Consider the following 20,233-nt stretch of genomic DNA (forward strand, 5'->3'; position numbering starts at 1 on the left):
GACCATCAATCATCACACAGGCTAAAAAGCCACCGCGCCAAACCATACATTCAAAGCTCCTATGTGATATTTACCAGAGAAAATCCAAAACACATCTCAGTCAAATTAGCGTCTGGCGGATTATATTTTCCAATCATGATCTTCACTGCTCTGTAAAACACGGTTCACGAGAAGAAAATAATATAGTGCCGAGTCTTGCTTTGTTCAACCGGAAGTACACATCTATCTACGACCGACCTACAAATAAGCTTGAATTCTACTATACAAGATACAGTACCTGCAATTGCAATCGTACGGTACAGTTGAGGCACTTTTTCATGCTTACCTCAGGGAGGCATGGGCAATGCACAGCGGACATCCTGCCTTGCTCGGTTCACGCCCCGAGGACCCGCGCTTGTTTCCCCCCACTTCTAGGGCTCCCTTTTATGCCCTATGAGTCTACGTGTATGCTTGGATGAACACAGCCCTGATTTTCGCATCATGTCAACGGTGATCCTGCCCGGACAATGCATGTGTTGGCACGCAATCCACCAAAGACGCCACACCTGTTATGAATCTCCGACATGCAGTAATGTACAGTACACGGTTAGTTGGCAAGGTTGGCACAATCCAATGCCTGCCCGAGGCCAATACGTAATCTACTTGACGTAGCCCGCCGCCATCATCTCCCTGACAGTTGACGTCTTACTAGGTACATAGGCGCCTGTCATCTCATACCTATTACCTGCCTAGGTACCTAGGTACCTACCTTAGTTGTGTAAAACTAGTCTAGACTAGTTTCCCCTCCGAGCCTATTCACTGGGGTCACACTAGCAACATGTGGCTCCATGGAAATAAGATAACAGCTACTAAAGGCCAACGCCGTCGCAAGACTGGTTCTTGGGTAAATTAATCTTCGTAAGAGGCTTCGCTGGTATTGCCAAATGCCGTAGTGCATGCGCGCGATATTTCCCTCGATCTTGGCTGAGGAGAAAATAGGTATAGCCGCTCGAATGGAGGCTTTTGGTTTAGCCCATCCAACGATACATGTACATTGTGGTCGTATTTATCTTGCCGGGTGTCCGCAGTCATCCGATGACTCACGACTCGCCGTTTTGTCGTCTGAAGTATATATCTGGGATGCGGCTGTGCTCCCCTTTCCCATTGTTACGTGGTACTTTGGTATTATTAATACTTTACTTGGCCATTCCTAGAAGAAGAAAAGAAAAGAAAAAAAAACACTACAGTACCGCTTGATATGGAGAGCTTCCAGAAAAAGTAACGAAGATCGATGGATATCCACAACCTACTTGGCTGCCGATGTCTCTGCGGAGATGCCGTCCTACCATCTACTCCCGCATACTACTGTACATTCTTCGATGCTTTTCCGGGAAGAGAAAGCGATGAATGACGAAAAGAGACGAAAAAAAAGGCTGGCAACAAGGACCAAAAAGACTGGAGGCTCCGTTCCCAGCAATGCTAGCTCCCCTGGATCCAAATCACCCGGTGCGATATAGGTGCATTGAATATTGCTATGATAAAGTGGCTATGTTGATAATCCTCTTACACACCGTGATCGAATCTCCATCTGTTGTGCAGCAAGAGATATACCACTGGCAATTCTTCGGAAATGATGTGTGTTTGAGATCAATTGTGACATACTGCGTGCTCCTTGCTCAAGGTCGGTCCAGGTGCGAGCTGTTTCTCCACCTTTTCCCACGCGAACCGGTGATAAAGACGAAAAAGGACTCTCTCTCCTCAACGCGTGGGGCAGTTGTTCATCACCAGGCCGTTTCACAACAGGCATTGCCCCCACTGCGCATGGCTCCTCCTGCTAGGCGAAGTCCAGATCCTCCAAACACTGGGCGGATCTGTAATATTCGACCTTCCACCCCTGAATATTCGCTTCCTAGACACAAACAACAACAACAACCCTTTTCCTTGCAAAACGTCCTGACTCCCATTTACAGCTCCAGGAATCAGGTGCTTTTACTTTGTACGATCCTCCCGCAACATCGGAGAATTGTCCGTCTTTCAACCACAGTTTCGGACTCTCCAAGACATGTTGATCTACATTTCACTTTAAACAAGGCGACGTGATAGAACCCACCTAAAAGTTGGCTTGCCCATTGCTAACGTTGGGAACATGCCTACGCATTGGAGCCCTGCACACTTATAAACAATAGATAGGTACCGGGTGAGTAGGTATTTAGACCGATGAGCGACTTGGTAGGATAGGTACCTGGTGGGTAAGTTTCTGGGGTTTCCTATTACGGACTTACCCTGTGTCTCGAATTCGGGTGGTAAATAAAAACCCATTATCTCAGTTCTATAACGTTTGAAAAAGGGTGCTCTCATCAATTAGCTAATTTCAGTAGTCAGCAGCCACATTTACCATATACAGTCCGCGTCCGCACCGAGTACATAGTAGCCGTAAAAATAGCCAAGTTTGGACAAACAGCACAAGTATCTATCAAAAGGGTAGGTCGGTAGACCTGTGTAGGTAAATAGGTTGGAGTGTCGTTTGGTCGTCGTTTTGGGGTTCCACGTAATGGAACGAGTTTATGTAAAAGTTCAAGTACTTGAGTATCTCCATCTGTATTATAGTGGTGGAACCCCAGAGTATTTGTTTACTACTGAAAGTGGCTGCTTGATAATAATGCCCCAAGGAAAAAAAGCCAAGTCCAGGACAGTCTATTACCCAGTTGAATTGGGTCTCATTCATTCCTATAGTGTGACTATCTAACTGCCACGGTCAGTCTGTACTGACATCAGTGGCCCTTCCTACTTCTCTGCCCCAATACTCCCGTCATTATATCTGATGGTATGTTGCAAGAAGATGAAAAAGGACTTCGTACCAAAAACAAAAAAAAAGGGAAAAAGGAAATAGAATAGGGGTATGAGTGATTCGGGAAGTCCGGTTGATGGACAAAATTCCCTCTAGGTCTCCGGAACCCTTTTGGTATTCCTTGCCAAATGTTGAATGATCCTCACGCCGTTCCCATGAACCCAACCACCAGTTTTTAAACCCACCCGAACACCTGTATTTCGGAGACTTATCGCTTGCACTTTTGATATCATATCCCAGAATCAAGAAAAAAAAAACGCCGATGTTGAAATCGAAGACCAGATCCCGCAAGTCATGCCACGGAAACGCGTGGGCTCAAAAACGCCGAAAAACCAGATGAGTAAAACATTAGAGAAAGAAAAAAGCCGACTTGCAGCTTATTTGGCGTACTTGGCACGGAAGTACTTGGCGGCGTTGACCATGTTGGTGAGAGCCTCCTTGGTCTCCTTCCACTGGCGGGTCTTCAGACCGCAGTCAGGGTCGATCCAGAGCTGCTCAGGCTTGAGGTACTGAAGCATCTCCTCGATGCGGTCCTTGATCTCCTGTTCGCTGGGAACACGGGGGGAGTGGATGTCGTAGACACCGGGGCCGATGTGGCGGGGGTAAGCCGAGTCGACGAACACCTTCAGCAGCTTGGCATCAGACTTGCTGTTCTCGATGGACAGAACGTCGGCATCAAGGGCAGCAATGGCGTGGAAGAAGTCCTGGAACTCAGAGTAGCAGAAGTGCGAGTGGATCTGAGTCGAGTCCTCGACACCACAGGTCGAGAGCTTGAAAGCCTTGACAGCCCACTGGAGGTAAGCATCGCGCTCCTTACCAGAGCGGAGGGGCAGACCCTCACGGAGAGCAGGCTCGTCGACCTGGATGACGTCGACACCAGCCTTCTCAAGGTCAACAACCTCGTCACGGAGAGCAAGAGCGAGCTGCTCAGCTTGGACGGACTGGTGCACATCGTCACGGGGGAACGACCACCTCAGGCAGGTGACGGGGCCCGTCAACATACCCTTCATGGGCTTCTTGGAAATCTCGACAGCGTACCTTGATTCCTTGACAGTCATCGGTGCCGGGCGAGAGATGTCACCGACAATGATGGGAGGACGGACGCAGCGGGAACCGTAGCTCTGAACCCAGGCGTGCGTGGTGAAGGCATAACCGTCCAGGCGCTCACCAAAGAATTGCACCATGTCGTTACGCTCGGGCTCACCGTGGACGAAGACATCCAGACCGAGCTCTTCCTGGATCTTTACATTGTTCTCAATCTCCTCCTCGATGAACTTGGCGTATTGCTCAGCGTCAATTTCCTTCTTGGTGAGCTTGGCACGCTGGGCGCGGATAGTCTGGGTCTGGGGGAAGGACCCGATGGTAGTAGTGGGAAAGAGAGGAAGGTTAAGCTTGGCCTGCTGCTGCGAAATACGGGTAGGGAACTCCGACTTGCGGTTGTAGTCTGACTCGACAATCTTTGACTGCCTCTCCTTGACCTTGGGGTCATTTGTTCTGCTCGAGGTGGCGCGAGCGTTCATCGACTTGGCGTTGGCCTCGAGCTGCTCGCGGACAGCAGCAGGGCCCTCAGTGACGGCCTTGGCGATGATGGCAACCTCGACGGCCTTCTCAGAGGCAAATGAGAACCAGTCGGCGATTTCAGGGTCAAGCTTCTTCTCGCTCGCTAGTGTGTGGGGAGTGTGAAGGAGAGAGCTGGAAGTGGCAACAATGACACGCTCCTTGCCGAGCTTCTGGATCGCACTCTCAACAGTCTCAATGGCCTTCTGGAAGTTGGTCTTCCAGATGTTACGGCCATCGACGATACCAGCAGAAAGAATGGTCTTGGGGCCCAGGGCACCAACAACAGTTTCCAACTGCTCAGGGTTCCTGACGAGGTCGACGTGGACGGCGTAGACGTCCTTGGGGACGAGGTCAAGATTGTGGACGATGTCACCGAAGTATGTGGCGAAAACGAGCTTGGGGATCTTGTCACCCAGGCTGGCAAACTTCTCATATGTGGGCTTGAAAGCAGCCTTGACCTTGGCGGGAAGGTCGAAGACGAGGACAGGCTCGTCAATCTGGACAGTCTCGGCACCAGCGGCCTTGAGCTTGGCGAGGAGCTCCTCGTAAACGGGGACAAGCTTGTCAAGGAGGTCGATGGGGTCAACAGACTGACCACGGTCAGCCTTGGCGAGGTGAAGGAAAGAAACGGGACCAACGAGGACGGGGCGGGTGTTGATGCCAGCCTCCTTGGCCTCGTTGAACTCATTCACAGCCTTGGGGTTGGCCGTAAGCGTGAAGGTCTGGTTGTCCTGGAGAGTGGGCTTGACGTAGTGGTAGTTTGAGTCGAACCACTTGACCATCTCCAAGCTGGGAACATCGACACCATCCTTCTGGTGACCACGACCCATGGCGAAGTACTCGTCGACGGGGTTCAGCTTGGAGCTTGAGTACCTTTCGGGAACGGCCTAATACATTACCAATGTGTCAGCTGGCTATCCCTAAAGTACTAAAGCTCTCGATGGCATGGTACTCACACCGAAGTCCTGGATGTGTGAAAGGACCTGGTCGTACAAAGCAAAATCATTGCTGGGGATGATGTCGACACCGGCATCCTTCTGGATCTTCCAGTGGGCGAGTCTGAGCCTCTTAGCCTCGGCAAGGAGGTCGTCCTGCGAGATCTTGCCGGCCCAGTCTAACAGATAATTGGTGTTAGCAGCGATCATCCGGAGCCAGACCTTGGTGGTTTGCAGTGATGACAAGACATACAAGCTTCAGTGGCCTTCTTCAGGTCACGGTTCACACCCATGCGGGGGAAACCGAGAATCGCTGATTGAACCATTTTGCTCAAGTGTGAATTTTCGCCGGCGATTTTAGGAGCTCAATGTGAGTGTTGTTATGAGTTGGACGGCTTCGGTGACTGGGAATAAATGGGAATCGCAGAAGTTAGACTAGCAATTCGACATCGACAACCCGGAGAGGGTGAAAGCTCAAGTCACTCACTATTTTCTCCCAGAGCCTCACCTTGTGCCAGCTTGTATGCAGACAGAAGAAAAGTATGAGAAAGGGAATGGAAAAATCTGTTGGTAAAGAGGAACGGGATGGAGGGGAGGACAGACTTCATATGGAAAGAAGGAGGGGAAAAACGGCAAAATTTTGTGGGGCCCAGACCCTGGTTTCGACTGAAATCTCAAGCGTCTGAGGTATCTTTGCAAGCTTCGGTACCTGTCTCCTTTGGGAAAGGTACCAACAAGCTCGTAAACACCTCAGCTGACTGACTGCGCTGCCTCTCCCGGTGCTGAATTGCTTCGCAAAAGGAGCAAGAGTCCAATGCTGCTCCGATGAGCGGTTGTCGAAAGTGGGATGAAGCGTAAGGGCGACTCGTGGAGGGGCACAACGGTGGGGCGCAGAGAGCTCTAGTTCGAAGCTTCGACCTCTTAAACAGCGCGGGGCAACATTAGGGAGGGGCTCAGCAAGGTTTAAGGTTTTGCAGAGAAATTTCAATCCCAATCCCGTCATTTTCTGCCAATCGCTTGGTGCGAATGCTACCGAAGAGGAATTTTGACGTGGGTCCAACTCCTACAATAACTATCAAGCACACTGTACAATATCACACCGCTACCTTGCCTAGACGTCGCGAACGGGGTGACACGTCGCATTGCAGGTAACTAAACCAGAGTACCGAGGGTGCTCCGTACCGTACCGTAAATCACGCTTTTACTTTGTATGCCCACCTATATCTTACTGCAATAAAAATGACAAGGAGGGTCCCAGCAAAACTCACCCGTCGGCTGGACCCGGTATGCCCACTACTTACCATAGCTTGTGTGCTTTAGGTTGCAATATGTACTGTACCTGGCTGGGGCTTCATTCCTGATTAGTTATGGTCTCGTATACCACGCAGTCCAGCCTAGATATCATCCAATGTGGTTCGAACTGTCCGTTGATCGGAGGCCGGGTCGGGCGCCATGGCAACCGGCATGGACCCCCGACAAATCAGAGCTTGTTCGACAGAGATGTCGAATCTTGCGCTACAATCGAGGTTTAAATTGACCTGGAGTTTACCGGAGGTCAAAAGTTTGCAGGGCAATTTTAAACCTCCCGTGTATTGCCTTGTTTTGTATGGATGGTAAGCTCAAAGTTCTTCCCTACACTACAACATAAGCTCACTTGCCTTTTACATGGAACAAACACCCCGACGTCGTGCTAGGCCCAAACGCGCATCGATTATTAAGTAGCACCGCTGGAAGTAGTAAATTGGTTGACTGTTCGGGCAAGCATTGGCCTCAATCTCGTGAGAACCCACTCGCCAGTCCGAACTCGTCTGATTTTCCAACAAGCCGAAGCCGAAGACGTTAGCCTCCGATTGCAGACTGTCAATCGTTTACATGGTGACTCATTATTCATACGATAACATTACTGCCCCCATCTCAAGTATCAAACGAACCTTCTTTGGTCCTTTTGCCCAACCTAGTATAGGCGTGCTTATCCAAGCAGTACCTCCTCACACTTGGTGGAGTGTTTCAATAACACATCGTGAAGCGCGGCCTTTGTTATTTCCATCGCTGGAAGAATTCCATCAACCTGCCGTAGATTTCCTTGCATACTATCCATATGACTCCCTATCTGCTGCGATATCTTGAGCAACTCCTCATCCTCGAGGTTCTGTGAAAGTAACAGACGCAGGTTAGCAATAGGGGCTATACCCAGGCCGGATAATTCAAAAGTCAGGGAGATATGAAACATACCTGATAGAGGTTGTCATCCTGTCTCTTGGGAATGACGAGCTCCAAATCCTTCCAACGCTCGCTTTTACCATCGTTGCCACTGCTTGACAAGACTGGCCTAGCTTCAGGGGCCAAGATGTGTGTTGTTCGCAGTGATTTCTTCCATGACCGCGCCTCGTCTCGTGCATTGCTCTCCAGCGTCCGCAAGCTCTTATAATCATCCTCGAGAGCCTTCTCCTGCTTCTTAAGTTCTGCCCTGAGAAGCGCAACGGAGTGCAGCGTGGGGTTGAGCTGGTCCTCGAGAGCCTGAGCTGCATCCACAGCACGCTCGTAATCCAGCTCCTCGGCGTGCCCTGATCTGGATGCTTGCCCTGTCGCAACAACGCTCGTCCGGTTGGTGCTGATAGTCGGTGGTGGGAATGGCAAACCTCGGACTAGTTTCCTTTGTAATCGATTGGTCACAGCTGTCATGATAGATGCAGCGTGCTCCTGGCGCCGCCGGCCATGGCGCAGGTGATACAGAACTGGACGTTGCGCGTTGAGGAGGATATCATGCACAGCGGTAACGGAATTAATATCAAGTGGAAACCATTTTGACGAGATTTTGGACCTCGGGACTGTAACCATTCTTTCAGTGATATATTGATATTCTCCTTCAAACAGCTGTCCTTTATGTCGTGTATCCGGGTCGTCGTCTGTCTCCGTAGTAGGGTCATCATCCCGACCGCCGCCTGCCGAGCTTCGCAGCTTTCTCGGCCGAGATTTCGAAGATTCCCTCATCCTGGACTCTGAATTCTGGGGGCCCTTAGCAGTCGAGGTATTTGCAAGGTCATCGGATGGCTTCGCTGCCCCGGCCGACTCCCGAGCTGGCCTTGAGGCGGCCTGTGGCTGTATTTGATGCTTATCTGCCAGCGAAGGGCGGCCGCGTTTCTTGGCAGGCTTTGAGTTGTCTGGAATTTGCTGGTTCTGAGCCTCGTCAACAGCGACTCGGGCCAAGGAAGGTCGCCCCCGTTTCCGCTTAGGTTGGGATTCAGCTATAGCTGGCGATTGAACAACTGCTGCCGCAGAAGAGGTTCTGGGCGGGCGGCCTCTTTTCTTGCTTAGAGCTGGGACTTCGGCATTTACCTCTCCAGCCGAGCGCGATGGCCTGCCTCGTCTCTTTCGTGGTTCTGTGCGACCGCCACCAGTGTGCACCCCGCTCTCGTCAGCCGCCTCACTGTCATTTTGATTTAGACACCGGCGCTTGCTGCTTCTCTGCGGCGGCAGGGTTTCGCTTCGAGATGCTGGATTCTCACTTTCAGGTCGGGAGACTTCAGCTGTGGGTCGCTTTCGAGGTGTTGGCGCGTCTGCTTCAAATTGCGACGCGCCTTGGGCTTCGCGCCGGCGCTTTTGCCGAGACTCCGGAGCCTATGGATATTGAGTTAGCATAATAAAAAGTATAATTTAATAAAATAATAACTGACCATTTTGAGCAGTGCGCAGGTGATAATGCTAACAAAAAGGGCAGAAGTCAACCATGTTGTCGCAAGCTGCCCTCCGCCATTGAGCAATTAATTAGGCAGGTAGGTAGCTACCTAAACTCGTTGATGTCACCAACGCGTCGGGCATTTAATTACTTCATGTACCCAGCAGGGGACTTTTCCACCCCAGTTCTGTGGATACCTCTGTAGAAGCTATGACCATACTACAACAACGGTCAGGCTTCTGATTCGATAAACCCTTGATGTGTGTTCCCACCGCGCTTAACCCAGTTTGCTCTTTACCCGGCGGCATGGACGGACTGCACGCAACATTAACAAGGATTCGTAAGAGTGTCCTATTTCCCAAGACCAGAAGTCTAGACATCATTAAAATTCCGGAAGGGTCTTTTTACAACTTCCCGAAGAAATTGCTCCTGCGATCACGACAGGTGGCTTTGAGACCATTTTCAAGATTGCCCTTGTCACTCCTTCTTTCTTCTTGTACTCTTTTTGCATCAAACCCAGCTCCTTGGCGATATAAACTAAGGTAGAGCTTCCTATCCGTTAGTCTCTTGGCGGCCGACCCCTCGCAGTCCCTAACATCATTGCCGACGCGCCACTGGGCAAACGGCTCGGTTATCCCAAGTCACCTACACCTCATTTCTAACCATTAGATCACGAACAAATCAAAGATACCTGCGATGCGCTTGTCCACTCCCCTTCTGCTGGCCTTGCCAGTACTCGGTGTCTCCGCCGAGGGCGCCTACGAGCAATACTATGCCAAATTCCAAAACTTTCTTGGCCAATTTGGCGCAACGCCCCCTAGCGCAACGCCCGAGGCCGACAAGGCAAAGAGCTCCGATGCCAGCACCGCAACCGGTAGTCAAGCGCCGGCCAAGCCCATCGAGGTGCTTACCTTGGATAACTGGAAGGATCTGCTCTATGGGCCTGTGAAGTCGACTTCCACGGAGCCTGAGGAGTGGTGGGTTATGATCACCGGTGGCAACAAGACATGCTGGGGTACGTATGGATGGAAGACCTGATCGTGTCGATGAGATGTGTAACGAACAACCAGAAGCGCCGTTTGCTAACTTCATTTCCGTCTAGGCCGCTGTGCCATGCCTGAAGCTGCTTGGAACGCATCGACACCCAAGATCGCTGCCCTTCCAAACTCCCCGCACTTAGGCTACCTCAACTGCGAGGCCAACCCAGTTCTTTGCAACGTTTGGTCAGCCGGCGCACCTTCCATCTGGTCCCTGAAGATGAAGCCAGCTCCCAGTGAGGTTGAGATTGTCATCAAGCCATTGTCGCGCAACGAGACTACGGCTCAAACCATTATGGACATCTACGAGGAGGGCTTCGTCAAGGGCAACAAGGACAAGTGGGTGTTGAACGACAGCGTCTTCCATCCGTTCAACGGCTTCTTTGCCAAGAACAGTCTTAGCGTTCCCGTTGCCTACGTTCTCTGGTTCTTCAGCGTCGTTCCCAACTGGGCCGTGATGCTTTGCGTGTCTTTCATGAGCCGCAGCATGATGTAAGCACACACACACACACACACACACACACACACACACACACACACTCTCTCTCTCTCTCTCTCTCTCTCTCTCTCTCTCTCTCTCTGATATTAACGTAACCGAATCACAGGAACCGCCGCATGGGAGTCGACCAGGCTGGTGCCGGGCAGGCTGCTCGTCGCGGCGCACCCCCTGGCGATGCTAGGTAACGCACTGCCAAAGTTTGAGGGGCTGGTACAGTTCAAGGATTGGGTTGCATACCTCACTTCTGTTATCGGATCACCTGCCGGTTACTTTTTTGGATACAAGCATGGGCAGTGGGGGGGGGGGGGGGGGATATAGTATGAATCTCCTTTGTCAATGATGTGTCTGGGTTGCAACTCTATTTGATGGCGCACTGCTCTATTTTACTATGGATTTATAATATCCCGCAGGTATATCTTGGTTGCACAAGAGTTTATTTTGTATTTAAGCCTTTGCTTGTGTCGCAATCTCACGGATTTTTATTCTCGCATATATCCTGTAGGTTTTTCAAACCATCCAAGACCTGCTGCGGCAAGCTCGCATTGGATAAACGACCGTAACGCAGGTCGCTCAAGTCTCCAACAGTTTTCTTCACCAATTCGAGAAGTCTGGTCTCTTCAGTATGCAGATCCTTAATCTGGCTCTCGACTGCGGTTAAAGAGGTTTCCATACTTTGCACCACAATACTCAGGTTTGTGAGAGGATCGTTGCCAACTGGAGTAGAGCTCGAGGCAACCAGCTGGTGACGCTATCAGTATTCATCTGGTTGGTTTCGGTGGAATTGAATATCGAGAGTAACAAAGTTGGGGATTCTCACCGCTTTCTCAACTTCATCTTCTGCGTCGTACTCGTCCGCCAAAGTCCCTATCCTATCCGCCCTAGTGACCTGTCTTCGAATAACGTTTGCGTGCCGGGATGTCTCCTCTGCGATGTTTTCGGAGACTACTTCTACGACATTACTCCTTTGGCGTTGAAGATCCCTATACAGGAATCGTACTTGAGCCGATGATCGGTGCTGTAGAGGAAATAAGGCTTTGAATTCATCCATGGAGATGATTGTAGGGAGCTGTGCTGGGGCTAACAAGAAGTTGCTCAGGATGGTCGATTCTGTTGGCGCCATGGTCAGAGCCGGCCTGATTGTACGAGATAGAACATCTCTGTTTCTCAATACAGTGACATTCGAGATGTTAATTAAAAGGCGTGCTCAAAAATTATTTCACTGCTCCCACCCATCTTGGCCTGAAATTGACATAAAGGCAGCGGAGTGGGCGTTTGTCATTTAATGATCGACGCGTCGAAGTAGCTTCTTGACACGTCTAGAACGCGTCGCCACTCGCATAGCGGTGGGCCTGTCAATGGTCGTGCAAAGCAAACTCCCGTGATCACGGGATCACCCTCAACCATCCTTTTCCGCGTTCACTCCCTCTGTCCCTTTCCATCTTGCCCAAATCGGCCTGCATCGGTCTAATTCTATCATCACCAAATTGCCTTGCCAGCAAATTGCCTTATTCACCAGAGATTTGTGCAAGTCTCTTTGTTTGTATTGGCGCATCCGAACCACTAGTAATTGATTGGCATCAGACGTCGGGTACTCTTTACACAAAGCCTGATCCGACGTGTTTGGTTTGCAACAAGGGAGGCACTAGCGCGTTCTGGAAGCTCAAAACACCATCAGCAGAGCTGTCATAAAAAAAAAAAAAGAAAAAGAAAAAAAACCAAGACAAACCCAAAGGACAAGGCGGGTTAATTGTCCAGGTCTCTGAATCGACAATAAATTCATCCTTCGCCGCATCAAAGACTTGCAAAGATGCCGCCAAAGCAATCAGCACCGCCCTTCAAGGCGGACGAGAGGGTATTTTGCTTCCACATGGACATGCTTTACGAGGCACGCATCCTCGAGATCCAGAGCGAGGACAACGACCTGTTCTACAAGATCCATTACAAAGGATGGAAGAACACGTGGGACGACTGGGTGCGGCAGGACAGGCTGCGCAAGTTCAACGACGAGAACAAGGAGCTGGCTCACACGCTCAGGGAGAACGTCAAGGCACTCCAGGCGCAGGCCAAAGGCGGCGCCAGCGCCAGATCAGCCGCATTGAAGAAGGTATCGGTGACTGCCGGAGTCGACTCTTCCAGGGGGAGTGAGGAGCGTACTGCACAACAGGCGACGTCGAGTGGAAGGGGCTCTAAGCGGCAGCGGGATCACGATTTAGAAGAGGTATGTTCGGCCTGTTTTATTTTGGCTGCATTTGCCTATTCAATTTTCTTTTCATGTTCTGTTTCCAAAGGGTTGAGACGGATAGTTGTCTGAGTTTTTTGAAAGTTTTGAAATACTCGGCTATCTCTTGTTGCGTGTGCATTCACTTTCAGTACTGCAGGATCACCGTAGTACGGTGTAAAAGGTTGAACACCAAAAACACTCGGCTTCGGGTTGGCTAGGTATGCAAGTGCTGGAGAGCCCGGTGTTGCCCTTTTGGTATCGTTGCAAATCCACTCACGGGGCTGGAAACAAACGCCGCGAGGGCGTACCAGGAAATCTGCTTCAAATCCTGCAGGAGCTTCATCTGCACGACAACAACCAAGTGGGATAAAATTTGAAGTGCGATGTCGCTATTAAACATACCGAAACTGTATGGAGAGACAAATTTGCACGAGCAAGAAAGTCTCTTCGAAGCACATGTAATGAATACCTACCTAGGTACTCAGTGAATCTGATTGCGGTAACTGCCTGGTTGGGCGTTTATGTGTTTGGCTGGAGGGACTCCCGCGCGCCTCTGCTGCGCTGCACCTGCCAAATCCATCAATCCATCCATCCCTTGGCCCCTTTCACTTCGCACTCAAGAATTCACCAGCCGTAGCATGTTGGTCTACCTAACCTTCCAGTGCCAACTGAGCGGCGCCTTTACCATCGTCATCATCATCTTCTTCTTCTCCTCCCGCTTCCTCACAATACCATATTGAAACCGATTCCCCCGCTTCTCTTTCTTCGGTTTTGTCTTTAATCACACCAACCGACAATTATCGCACGCCTTCTCCTCCGCAACTCTTTTTTCTTCCTGCTTCACCTCCCAAAACCTGCCCGTATCGGACTTGCAATCGCCGTTCCATACTTTCTCCTTGTCGGCGATCGGCGGCAAACATGTCGAAACGCAGATGGGGAGCAGACACACCACTGGATGAAGCCATGGCCTACGAGGAACAGCTCCTTCGAACGCACAAGAGAAAATGCCCTGATCATCTCACAGATCTTCCACCACAAAACTACCGCTATGTGGATGCGAAAGGGGATACCGCGTTCGACACTTCCCGCTTCAGGACCCAAAATACACGGGAAGCGATCCATCCCAAAGTTATTGAGAAGCGAAGAAGACGTAGAGCAGACTCGGCTTACGAGCAATATTACCAGCATATGCCGAAGGATCATAACATTCCCCTTGCAGGCAAACCATCCGCCAAGCTGGCTCTGATTGAGGCCGAGGAGGCTCTCTCAGTGAGAAATGACTCGGGCAAGAGGGCTTCTACTGAAAATGATGCCTCCTCAGCACTGCTCTCGCCTCCGCTCTCAGCCATCAGTCCAGGGGTTATTAAACTGCCTTCCCCTGAGTACCCGTCCAAGGGCGAAAGGGAAGGATCATTTCCTCCAACGCCTGAAAAGGTCGGCAACTCCGCTGGCTTGGACGAAAAACCTCTTGATGCGATTACATTCTAATGACGTCCTAGTAGGACTGCGCCTCTTTTTTCTTGTTCTTGACGGCATAATTATCGCACTTTGATTTCTCATGTTTGTCTGTGAATTGATTTGGTGTTCCCAAAGCCTAACGACATCTATTCTGCAGGAGGATGCATTCCAGAATCGACCATCGATCAAACTTGTAATGCCCGATCACCTCAAGGCAATGCTTGTCGATGATTGGGAAAACATTACCAAAAGCCAACAGCTGGTGCCTCTCCCACACCCTCACCCGTTTGACGAGGTCGTCAAGGAGTATATGGATTGGGAGATCCCACATCGCCCAGAAGACTCGGCCGAGAAGGACCTGCTCGAGGAGACCATGGCTGGGTTACGAGAGTACTTCAATCGAGCTCTCGGACGCATTTTGCTATACAAGTTTGTTGCCCGAAAGCTGATTCAAACCAGCCAGCCCCCCAGTAGCCCCTGCTAACGATCTAACAGGTTCGAGCGAACGCAATTCATGGAGATTTCGGAACAGTGGGAATCTCCCAAAAATGAAGGACACAAGTGCCCGGCTGATACATACGGTGGAGAGCACCTCCTTCGCTTACTAGGTATGCTTTAGTTAACCCTAGCTACATCTTGCTTTACTTCTACCTTGCAGTGTATGATGTCTGACGACTCTTGCAGTGAGCCTTCCTGAGCTTGTTGCTCAGACAAACATGGACCAGCAGTCAGTCAACCGACTTCGCGAGGAGATTACCAAGTTCACCAACTGGTTGGGGAAGAACTACACAAAGTACTTTGTCAGCGAATATGAGACGCCCGGCCCCGACTATATTGAGAAGTCACGGAGCGCCTGATCATCATAATTCTATTTAGCAACCGACCTAGCGGGGCTGTCTTAATTAACTAGATTTCTTGGTCCCTTTGCTATCCCGAAATTCCTATTCCATCCTGCATCTTGCGTGGCCAGGCGGGATGGCTCTATCATGTATATGGAGCACGGATATTAATGACACAATTAATCGCCTTCGTTTTGCCCCGTAGCCGAGCCTAGTTTTATTTGTCTTGGCATTGGAAGTACCATCTGTGCCTTCATTGGTTGCGCTGCATGAAAAAAAAGTCAGCATTGCCCATTTGTTACGGTACAATCAAGCTGCGGAGGCCGGTTTGGTTGGGGTTTTCAAATAGTCGTATCCATCTTGAAAATCATAATTCTATTCTGGCAGATTTCAAGGCGTCTAACCATTTGGATGTACGATCGACCGACTTGGACGGTTGTGAGGCCACGGCCAAATGCAATGGATACTACCTAAGTGAGATATGGGAGGACAAAGTAGCTGGGGGACTACTACCACATACAGTGAGTGATGACAGTCCGCAGCACAAATGTCCTGCTAGCTGCGCATTTATTCCCACAAATTTTGCACACAATTTAATATATTCGTACATATGCTACAACTCGAAAACAAGTCTTTGCGTCCGCATCCGATCGTCGAGCCATATCTCTGCCCAACACATGACCAGGTTTACCAGGTGCTCATCGGAATCTTGCCCCCTGTTAATATCCACCAGACATGTTATGTTTTTATCTCTTGCTCTTTCATGATGCTTCGTGGACATCACCTCGGAACGGCCTTCTCGACGTAAAAGCCCGGATCCGGCTTCCTCTCCGCCTTAAGCTCAAACTTGGTCTTGGCGTGCTCGACCTCCTCGACGCGCACTAGCTCCTTGACCTTCATGATCATACCGGCCACCTGCCCACTGACCGGGTGGAAGACGGTCATGCCGCGCCGCCGCAGGCCCAGCGCCGCGAGGACGCCGCGCGTCCGCTCCGGCAGCCCGATGGCGCTACGGTGTAGCCTTATAGCGAAGTAGCTCATGCTGAAGGGGATTTGTGTGACAAATTTTTTGGAGTTGGTACGTTGTATCTAGGTTCGTCTTTATGGAGGGTTCCGTGATTCTTTATCGCGAAAGCGCGCGTCAGGGCGTTGTCAATTGAGGCCTGGATTCCGAGTGCTTTTACGCTGGGTGGGCTCGGTTTGGGTTGATCTCGATATCGCTCGTATCCGGTAGCTTGTTACCGTCAAGTCCCTTTCTTCCAAGTCCGATCCGAAGGCTTCGAAAATTGAGGCCTACACCTCGTCAGTATAGGGTGTCAAAAATTAGTTCTAGTTCTAGCAGGACATGTTGGGGGATGCAATAACACCCCAAGAGATCTTACAGATGAATTGGTTCTTCCTTCTGCTTTTATCCACAGTTTACATGGAAGATGGTTAACCGTCCAGTAAGGCAGCAGGCAGGCTGGGTACGGTTTTGCGCAACTGAAGTCTGCTATCGCGTAGAGAGCAACATCAACGCCTCCGATTGTTGAAGTCCCGGCAGTCGTCCCAAAATTTACAACTGATCTACGGGGTGGAGAGCCGATTGGTCGGGTAATAGTGGGGCGGCGTTGAGAGCCGCATGCGCGCTTCTGCTGGACCCTCGGGTTGTGCACCAGTATTCATCTACCAATTCGTATCTTTCTCACCAAGGTTCAAAGTCAACAATTTGAGTAATCGGTTTTTCATGATGCCCGGTTGTTATTTGTGCTCAAAATGACCCTATTAAATCCTGCTAAAGAGGCATAGCTCGTACACTTCTTGCTTTTATCAATTCTGTCCGAAACATCAAAAAAAGCATCGACCAGGTTGTTGAGTGCCGTTTGGGGGCGAGCCATCCCCCTCATCCACGATTCTACGTAACGCATGATTTTGACCAAAAAAAAAACATAACGCGATTCAAGTCGCAAAGAAAAATCCCTTCTTAAATTTGAACCTCCACACGACCCTCGTTACCCGGCTGGGTTTGGCTAAGAGTGGGGAGCAGGTAGGTAATGTCATCCCACGGGTGGCGGTAAAGACCAGTACGCAGCCTCTTCTGGTCAAGGTAGTGCGCAATGAGACCAATGCTCCTACCAAGGACGAACAGACCGTTGAGCACACCCATCTTCAGGTAGTCCTCGGCCTCCTCGGCGCTGAAGGCACCACAGTTGCGGAGCAAATCAACAAAGCAGACGGCAATGCAGCCATCGACATTGAGAATGAGATTATCCTTCTTGGAGGTGGTCACCGTCTCCACAGCCAGAGCATAATCCAAAAGCTTGCAGCTAGGGAATTTTGCCTTCACGTACTCCTTGACAAGCTCAACACGCAAGTCAGGGTTGTTCCGTGACTTGACACGGTGGCCAATGCCGGGAATAAGCTTGTTTTGCTTGCGCATAAGGTCGACAAACTCACGGGGGCTGAGACCCTTGTCGTGAGCCTTGGTGAACTCCTCAGCAGCTCCGTCCAGAGCACCACCGAATCGGGATCCGATGGTGAGAAGACCAGAAACAAGGGCGCTAATGAGATCCTTGCCAGCACGAGTGGTGATGATGGTGTTCATGGCACCAGAGACAGCCGGACCGTGGTCGGCCGTCAGCATGAGAACCATCTCGAGGAACTTGGAGGCGTAGTCAGGGAGACGGCGCCTGAACCACAGAAGAGACATGACACCACCAATTCCAATGTCCTCCTTGAAAACGTCCGAGATAGGCATACCAGCGTACAGAAGCTCCTGTCCACGGTCATCCGAGATAGTCGAGATAAAGGCTGCAGGCTTACGAATGAGACCGAGCTCCTGAGCCCATGAGTAGTCAATAGGGATCTTAGGAACAGCAGGCTCTGCCTGAGGCTTGATGGTGCCATCCTTGACGAGCTTCTGGTAAAGGGAAGAGAGAAGCTCGGGGAGTTCTTCAAAGGTGTTGGGAACGTAGAACCCTGCCTCCTTCATAGACTTGTTCTTGGTGGCAGCAGTCTCGAGCTGCGAGTTGGCAAAGGAACCGGCGTGGCCGAACTGGACCTCTGTCTTGAACATGCTTGCGCAGGTTCCGATGGCCCAGGCAACAATAGGCTTGGTAATGACGCCCTCCTTAACTGCCTCAATGACCTTGTACTCCTCAACACCACCGACCTCACCCAAGAGCAAGAGAATCTTGCAGTCGGGGTCGGCCTGATACCTCAGGAGATGGTCGATGAAGGTAGTACCGGGGTAACGGTCACCACCGATGGCAACACCCTCGTAGACACCATCGGTGTTTTGCGAGATGATGTTGTTAAGTTCGTTGGACATACCGCCTGACTTGGAGACGTAACCAACAGATCCCTTGCGGTAAAGCTTCGAGGCAACGATGTTGTCCATCATACCTCCAGTGTTACCAATCTTGAAGCTTCCAGGCTTGATGCCACCAACGGTTGCGGGGCCGATGATGGTGATGCCCTTCTTCTTCGCGATGTGTGCGATCTCACGAGCTCGCTATTTTTTCACAAAAATTAGTAAATGCGATTTCGACCTTTGAATTCTGCAATTTATATAGCTAATGCTTACCCTCTCAGGGACACCCTCAGCAATGATGGCAATAGTCTTGATGTTGGGGTACTCCATGAGCTCCAGAGTTGAGCTGTAAACACTGCGAGACGACGCAAAGTTCACTACTGTGTCGACATCGGGGTGCTTGGCCACCGCCTTCTGAACCTCTTGGTAAACAGGCAAGAGGGTTTCGCTGGTGCCCCAGTACATCTTGCTGACGAACTGGCCACCAAAAGTGTAGATGATACCGGCAACTGATGGAGTGGAGCGCTTGCAGATGAAGTCAAAGTCAAGCATGCCCTGGACAGCACGGGGCTGGAGACCGTAGACGAAGCATCGTGTCTTGTCGTTGAAGAGAGCGTGGTTGGGCAGAGGGCTAAGAGGTCTGCTCGGCGCAGGGAAGCGGCGGATATTGTCGTTGGCCGAGAGGCCGCCGGTCGGGTTGGAACCTTTGGCGCCGTCGCCGTTTGTTGCGGTGGGAGACATGGTTTTGGCTATATGAATGGTGACGCAGCTCGTGGGGTTTTTTTTTATTTATTTTACGGACACAGCTGGTTCGTGATAACTTTTGTTAGCTTGCCCCAGAGAGAAGACTCTGTTTGTTGTGAATAACACAGAATTTTCGAGGGAAGATAGAATTGGGGTGTAAGCTGTGTCTATAGTTGGTTTACAGACTCAGGAGTTGTAACCCAAAGTCTCACAACTACGATAGAGCCGACCCCCTCATCTAATAGAGGAAGTATCATAATTCGCAACACATACCTTGGTAGTCCTCGAAATGCTTTGCACCTGTCCCAATTGACCTTCTCTGTGTTTACACAAGAAAAGGGAAAGGCGATAAAGACAGGTATGGAGTGTGGCAATGGACTTTTTTTCTTCAAACTCCGGACTCAGATGAGGAGCTTCGAGTTGGAGGGATTGAAAGCTGGACTCAAAGAGCGGGGATGTTGCGCAGGTGCACTAGGGCGGCCAGGTACCAAACAAACTTCCGCTACCGCATCTAAAGAAAAAAAAAATTGGGAGTCCGTCCAAGGGTATTCGACCAGGGATCGCTAAAAAGTTGGGAAAGTTGTTGGCCCGTTGACCTCTGTTGAATACTTGCCGCGTAGGATGTACCCAGTTCTGTGCGTGGGGCAGTCGATGTACCGGTACTTCCTGCCACCCCTCCACCCCGTCGACAGTCTTGACCGCCGCCTCAGCTATATGGTAAATACGGAGGTAAAGTTGCAGATGCAGGCGGGCACAGATTAAGATGACATCCGTCGACGGCTAGCGTACAGATGGCACTTGGTTCGATATGAGATAATGTTCCGACGGCTCGAAATAATGGAGGGAACACTTTTCTAGATGCAGAATAAAAATGCATACAGGTACATAGGAGCAACTTTGCTTAATGGACAAACCCACTAATTAGGATAACTGCGCATTAGTAAATTCACTCAATCGTTCCCCTCATGGCCAGGGAAACGCCTGCAACGCCACTTCCGATGCAGGATTCGGACATCGAGGGGGAACGCGTTGGCGTTTCCCGGGGTTTGAATATTGCTGAGGTGCACAAGCAATTGTGACCGCGCTTGCTTTTCGGAATCTCCCCACCATCAGCCTTCCGCGATTGCTTCCCTAAGGCCGTGAGT

The 20,233-nt window shown here is 50.6% G+C and overlaps 8 protein-coding genes across 8 annotated transcripts; 3 read left to right on the top strand and 5 right to left on the bottom strand.

Annotated features, from left to right (window-relative positions):
• Positions 1 to 2,615: 2,615 nt before the first annotated feature.
• Positions 2,616 to 5,914, bottom strand: MGG_06712 (5-methyltetrahydropteroyltriglutamate-homocysteine S-methyltransferase). The gene is made up of 4 exons (XM_003709375.1): positions 5,810 to 5,914; positions 5,576 to 5,726; positions 5,344 to 5,501; positions 2,616 to 5,274 (listed from the first exon to the last, which is right to left on the bottom strand). Exons 2-4 carry the CDS (start codon positions 5,646 to 5,648, stop codon positions 3,205 to 3,207), a joined length of 2,301 nt encoding a protein of 766 aa, XP_003709423.1. The 5' UTR covers positions 5,649 to 5,726; positions 5,810 to 5,914; the 3' UTR covers positions 2,616 to 3,204.
• A 1,087-nt stretch (positions 5,915 to 7,001) lies between these two features.
• On the bottom strand, positions 7,002 to 9,118 carry MGG_06713 (uncharacterized protein). Its single transcript, XM_003709376.1, has 3 exons — positions 8,997 to 9,118; positions 7,555 to 8,940; positions 7,002 to 7,471 (listed from the first exon to the last, which is right to left on the bottom strand). Exons 1-3 carry the CDS (start codon positions 8,997 to 8,999, stop codon positions 7,292 to 7,294), a joined length of 1,569 nt encoding a protein of 522 aa, XP_003709424.1. The 5' UTR covers positions 9,000 to 9,118; the 3' UTR covers positions 7,002 to 7,291.
• Positions 9,119 to 9,313: 195 nt separating this feature from the next.
• On the top strand, positions 9,314 to 10,868 carry MGG_06714 (uncharacterized protein). The gene is made up of 3 exons (XM_003709377.1): positions 9,314 to 10,013; positions 10,101 to 10,527; positions 10,641 to 10,868. The coding sequence occupies exons 1-3, from the start codon at positions 9,695 to 9,697 to the stop codon at positions 10,717 to 10,719; spliced, it is 825 nt and encodes a 274-aa protein (XP_003709425.1). The 5' UTR covers positions 9,314 to 9,694; the 3' UTR covers positions 10,720 to 10,868.
• Positions 10,859 to 11,828, bottom strand: MGG_14584 (uncharacterized protein). Its single transcript, XM_003709378.1, has 2 exons — positions 11,352 to 11,828; positions 10,859 to 11,273 (listed from the first exon to the last, which is right to left on the bottom strand). Exons 1-2 carry the CDS (start codon positions 11,652 to 11,654, stop codon positions 11,004 to 11,006), a joined length of 573 nt encoding a protein of 190 aa, XP_003709426.1. The 5' UTR covers positions 11,655 to 11,828; the 3' UTR covers positions 10,859 to 11,003.
• Positions 11,829 to 12,283: 455 nt separating this feature from the next.
• MGG_06716 (uncharacterized protein) lies at positions 12,284 to 13,125 on the top strand (the record flags this gene model as incomplete). Its single annotated transcript, XM_003709379.1, has 2 exons — positions 12,284 to 12,752; positions 12,937 to 13,125. Exons 1-2 carry the CDS (start codon positions 12,342 to 12,344, stop codon positions 13,123 to 13,125), a joined length of 600 nt encoding a protein of 199 aa, XP_003709427.1. The 5' UTR covers positions 12,284 to 12,341.
• Positions 13,126 to 13,673: 548 nt separating this feature from the next.
• Positions 13,674 to 15,070, top strand: MGG_06717 (uncharacterized protein; the record flags this gene model as incomplete). The annotated part of the gene is made up of 4 exons (XM_003709380.1): positions 13,674 to 14,189; positions 14,473 to 14,642; positions 14,709 to 14,821; positions 14,898 to 15,070. The coding sequence occupies 4 exons, from the start codon at positions 13,674 to 13,676 to the stop codon at positions 15,068 to 15,070; spliced, it is 972 nt and encodes a 323-aa protein (XP_003709428.1).
• Positions 15,071 to 15,368: 298 nt separating this feature from the next.
• On the bottom strand, positions 15,369 to 16,593 carry MGG_06718 (uncharacterized protein). Its single transcript, XM_003709381.1, has 2 exons — positions 16,435 to 16,593; positions 15,369 to 16,345 (listed from the first exon to the last, which is right to left on the bottom strand). The coding sequence occupies exon 2, from the start codon at positions 16,091 to 16,093 to the stop codon at positions 15,833 to 15,835; it is 261 nt and encodes an 86-aa protein (XP_003709429.1). The 5' UTR covers positions 16,094 to 16,345; positions 16,435 to 16,593; the 3' UTR covers positions 15,369 to 15,832.
• A 166-nt stretch (positions 16,594 to 16,759) lies between these two features.
• On the bottom strand, positions 16,760 to 19,628 carry MGG_06719 (ATP-citrate synthase subunit 1). Its single transcript, XM_003709382.1, has 3 exons — positions 19,362 to 19,628; positions 18,618 to 19,150; positions 16,760 to 18,545 (listed from the first exon to the last, which is right to left on the bottom strand). Exons 2-3 carry the CDS (start codon positions 19,083 to 19,085, stop codon positions 17,016 to 17,018), a joined length of 1,998 nt encoding a protein of 665 aa, XP_003709430.1. The 5' UTR covers positions 19,086 to 19,150; positions 19,362 to 19,628; the 3' UTR covers positions 16,760 to 17,015.
• Between the last annotated feature and the right edge of the window lie 605 nt (positions 19,629 to 20,233).

The sequence above is a fragment of the Pyricularia oryzae genome, chromosome 1 (assembly GCF_000002495.2).
Source record: "Pyricularia oryzae 70-15 chromosome 1, whole genome shotgun sequence".
NCBI classification, from domain to species: domain Eukaryota; kingdom Fungi; phylum Ascomycota; class Sordariomycetes; order Magnaporthales; family Pyriculariaceae; genus Pyricularia; species Pyricularia oryzae.